General features: G+C 54.8%; 1 protein-coding gene across 1 annotated transcript in view; it reads left to right on the top strand.

The window, feature by feature from the left end:
• The window catches only part of LOC145403787 (uncharacterized), a 64018-nt gene extending 60955 nt beyond the window's left edge, over positions 1-3063 (top strand). Inside the window, 1 exon segment of the mRNA XM_080275466.1 lies at positions 246-3063. Coding sequence (XP_080131592.1) covers positions 246-3063 — 2818 coding nt within the window.
• The last annotated feature ends 1685 nt before the right edge of the window (positions 3064-4748 follow it).

Here is a 4748-nt window from a genome sequence, read left to right as displayed (position 1 = left end):
AATTCGGTCAGGCAGAAGTGTTTGAGAGGCTTCTTGGTACATGTAATTTTATACCTATGGAGTGATCACAGAAAAATTAAAAAAACAGTGTCTATTAGAGTAGATGTACTCTTAATAAGCCTGCCATTTACGCCAACACTCACTCCTAATACCTGTACTAGTATTTTCACTGTTACTTACACTACCTTTATCACTATCGAATTCCTTTTCGCGCCAGACCCAACTAACACCTGATCCTTCGGCAGGTGTCACCCGTGCGGCGAGTCCTTCCTCTACTTCTTCTCGCCGGAGCTGAGTGGACTGTTGGAGGGCCTGCACGAAGCCGTCACCGAACTCATCTCCGCCTCCGCCGCCGATGACGTCTCGCTCATCAGTGACCTGTCGGAGCTGTCGGGGGCATTGAGCTCAGTGGTCGTCATGCCACCGCGCCTCCCGGAACCGCCAAAGATGCGCAAGTCCACCTCTGTGATGGACCTGGCGCAGATCCACGAGTTGCAGCCGCTTTGCAACGTGCACACCCCACCCAGGCTCAGCAGCAGCCAGTGCAACCTGGTGGAGGCGCCCCCACTGCCGGGCCGTCTGCTGGGCCACTCACGCCGACGATCTATGAGTGAAACAAACCTGGCTAAGTTGTGTCTTGATGAAACAGATGAAGAACTCGAATCACGCGACGACGATCTGGAGGACGCCGAGCTACGCCACGCTGACCTGCCCAAGGACCGCACGTCGTCTTCAGGCTCGTATAACTCTTACCGTTCCACCGACTCCGGCGTGCGGTTGTCTGCCTCGCCGTCCACGCACTGTGACGGTGGACGCTACATGGCTGACAACACCGCACGCCGCTTCGTCACCAAGTCAGACTCGCTGGACTCCGGGGTACGAGCGTGTGTCAAGGACGAAACACGCACCGAGATTCCAGTCGAGGGTGACGACAGCAAGAAGGGCGAGAGCTCGTGTGGTGAGGGTCGACAGGAGGGTCAGGCACGGCGAGGCATGGTGGCGGTGGAGGAGGAGCCTGACGTGGATGCCAGGGTGGGTGCCTGGTGCCTGCAGAGTGCACATGCCAGGAAATCTTACCTGGCCAAGAATCTGACCGTGACCACCGCGCCGTACAAGGACCGCAAGAGCTCTCGTCTCAACAGGACCATGTCAGAGTCATACAAGGAGGTGGTGGACCGCCATGACGACCACCGCCGCATGTCAGAGCTGCCGCCACCACGCGCCTGCACGGTGTACGAGGAGATCGTGGACGTCCTCAAGCCACTGAGTGCGGCCAACCAGCAATCCCGTGAACGTGAGCATGACTATGAGGAGCTGGACAAGTGCCGCCGCGACATCAAGCGCAGTTACAGCTTCCAGGAGAAGTCCAAACCACCGCCACTGCCGCCACGCAGACCCAAATCCTTCTCGCCAGATCCCTGGGTGGAAGACACGATCACAAAATCCGGGACACTCAGGAAGATCTTTGGACTCTCCTTCCACAGCAAGTCCCACTCCACTGACAGCATGTTGGATGTGGACACGTCAGGGTATGATGACATCAGGACGCTGGGCAGTGCTGACGTGGCCCTTGTGCAGGCCATTGGTACACTACCCCGCGCCAGGAAGAAGATAGGACCGGAGCGGCAGACCAGTCGTTCAGCTTCACCCAAGATGTCGCCCAAGCAGAAAGCACGATCACTGTTTGGAGCATCGCCCAGTCGCTCACCCATGATACCACGGCCGAAAAATCTCTTCCTGTTCAAAGGGTCAGCACGGGATGAACTACAGGTTTCTCCACATGCCAAGGCCTTCAGGCTTCACCGTCAGTTTTCCCTACAAGTACAGAGGTCTCCAAGCACTGATGGCTCTCTGGCAGACATATCCACTCCAGAGACACCCCAGCAGCAGCAGCAGCAGCAGCAACAGCAACAAGGTGTACAGAGGGCATACTGGCGGGGGGACGGCTCCGAGGTTCAGAGTGATGACCCCTCAGCCAAGGACACCTATGCCTTCTTAAAATCACCCAAGCTCATGACCAAAACCTTCAGTTTCCTCAAAAAGTTCCCAAAGGAGAAGTCCGGGTCGTTAGAGAGGCAAAGAAAGTCCGGCATCAACTTCGCACTACCACCAGAGCAGGTGACCAAGTTCCCCAACAGCTACTCGTTAGACAGTTTCGCCGTGGACAAAGGTGGGGGTGGGAGCGGGTCAGGTGGACGAGAGGGTGACAGTGAGTGGGGTGAGAGGGACGTGGTGCCAGGGTGCCGGCAGAGGTCTATGTCCTACATGCCACCTGCTTCCCCTGCCATAAGGATCCCCTTCCACACACACCACCACGACTCCACCTCCACCACCCCGGCAGGCACCCCCACCGGGCACTCCTTCAGCCCCCTGCGAAAGATGAGCTCCCCACACCCCTGCACTGAGTCGCTGTCGTGGCGGGAGGACGAAACCTGCTGGGGGAGTGACTGTGGGGCACCGCTGCCACCCCGTGAGCCCCCGCCACCCCCTGCACCCCACGAGCCACACTACGCCAACCTGCCACACCACGACCCAGAGTACATGTCGGTGGACGAGGTCATGGGCGCCTTCAGACGTATTTCCTGCACGTCCACCGCCGAAGGGCGGCGCGACTCTGGTGGCTACCTATCCATGGGGGAAATCAGGGCCTACCAGAGGAGTGAAGCAGCCGAGTGCCCCGGGTGTAGCAGCTCCACCCTTCAGGTCCCTGGATCCGCTCCCGCCCCGCCCAGGCAGCAGCAACAGCAACAGCAGGAAGAAGAGCACGAATATATGAGTATGGACGACATCCAGACTGTGCTACACCAAGAATTTCCGGGTCTGTACCCCGCCCCACAACAGGAGGACTCAGAGTACCCGACTTACAAGTGCAGCGGGGAGGAGAAAGAAGCCTACAAGTCCTGCTACAAGAGCGGCCCGCCCAGCCGTAAGACGTCGTACGTGGAGGCAGCCGATTACCTGACGCCGCAGGAGGTCGGCCGCATGATCCGCAGGGAGGCCAGGCGCGGCGAGGGAGGCCACATCCACCACCACACCACCTACGACCCTCAGTCACACCACTAGCACCACCGCACACCACCAACACCACCCTCACTCACAAGCACATAACACCACAATCACCACACCACCAATGACCCTCGCTCACACCACTAGCACCACCAACACACCACCACCACCTCTTGCACTACCACTACATCAACGATCCTCATGCCCACCACCACGACACAATTTTCACTAGCACCAATACACACCACCACCCTCATTAACACCACCACAGACCACCACCACCACCACCACCACCACAGCCACAATCTTCATGCATACCGCCACTACCACATACAATCACCACCTTCAACAGCAACACAAATAGTAACACTGCTGTATCTACGACCCTTATTAACACACACACACACACACACACACACACACACACACACACACACACACACACACACACACAACAAGCACCGCCACCACGCACCACCACCCTCACTAACACCACCACCACACTTATGAAAGAAGCTTACTCACACCACTAACACCACCACCACATACCACCATTCTGACTTACACCACCACCATCTCTAGCACTCCCACTGGCACCATCACAAACACCGCCGCACACAAACAACCACACCAACTCAACCACACCAACTCAACCACACCAACTCAACCACACCCACCAGCCAAACATTTAATCTCAATATTACTCCCCACACCCTCCACCTCCCCCACAAAGACACCAAACTCCCCACAAACACACTCAAGCTCCTCCCACACCTCTCCTCCGACAAGCTCTTCACACTTTCAAAGCTCTCCCCACATATACACCATGCTCCATGCACCTTCAATCTCCCCCACATGCACACCCAGCTCCCCACGCTTTCAATCTCCGCCTCACAGACACGAAGCTCCACACACCTTAAAGTTCCCTACACACAAACACCAAGCTCCTCTCTACGCCTTATTGAGCTCACCAGCCGCGTGTGTGTGTGAGTGTGTGTGTCAAGCTATTTTTTTACACTAGCCCACACTTCCAACCTGGATCGCCATTGCAACAAATAGCAGAAACAGGGAAAGGAGGAGCAAGGACGAAATTTCTCAACTATGTACCATAAAGGAAAATATATGAAAAAAAAAAACAAAAACAGCAAGGACTTTTTCAGACTGGCGTGGCGTGAAATGAAAAAGCTAGCAAAGAAAATAAAGCAGAAAATAAACGCTTGGACTATTTTCTGACTAGTGTAGCATAAAAACAGAAAAGCTAGCATAAACCCTGAATAAAAGGCATGAAGCAGACGCAGAACAAGCGTAGCACAAAATGAGGAAAGGGGAAAACTGAAGGAAATAACAGCATCTTGTCCAGTGGATGGGGAAAATAAGAGACTAGATGCTGCTGCTGCTGATGATGATGATGATTACTTTCAGACAAATATACATGACTCTTCCGTGTGCCCCCGTATTACAGACTCACACTGCGCACCTGGAAGAGTGTTTGATCCCGAAGGTGGTGGGAAGGTGACCTAGGAAAATGAGAAAGTGACACGAAAATATTGATCAAACAGACAGACTCTCGATGGTGGGTTTGTACGTGTCGCAGTTTGGTTAAATCCAGCGTCCTTTTAAAAGCCAGGAACCCCTATGAAACTAATGGCGTCTTTGGTTTCTCGTCCTCTCTATAAAAAAAACAGACGATTTTGGTCATGCTAGAAGGGGCCTCTGGTAGTCAAGGGGTGGATCTAACTCGC

This window comes from Coenobita brevimanus, chromosome 61, assembly GCF_032717465.1.
Source record: "Coenobita brevimanus isolate Jiangsu-jjx chromosome 61, ASM3271746v2, whole genome shotgun sequence".
NCBI classification, from domain to species: Eukaryota; Metazoa; Arthropoda; class Malacostraca; order Decapoda; family Coenobitidae; genus Coenobita; species Coenobita brevimanus.
The sequence above is the reverse complement of the archived record's forward strand: the minus strand, read 5'-3'. Positions and strand labels throughout refer to the sequence as shown.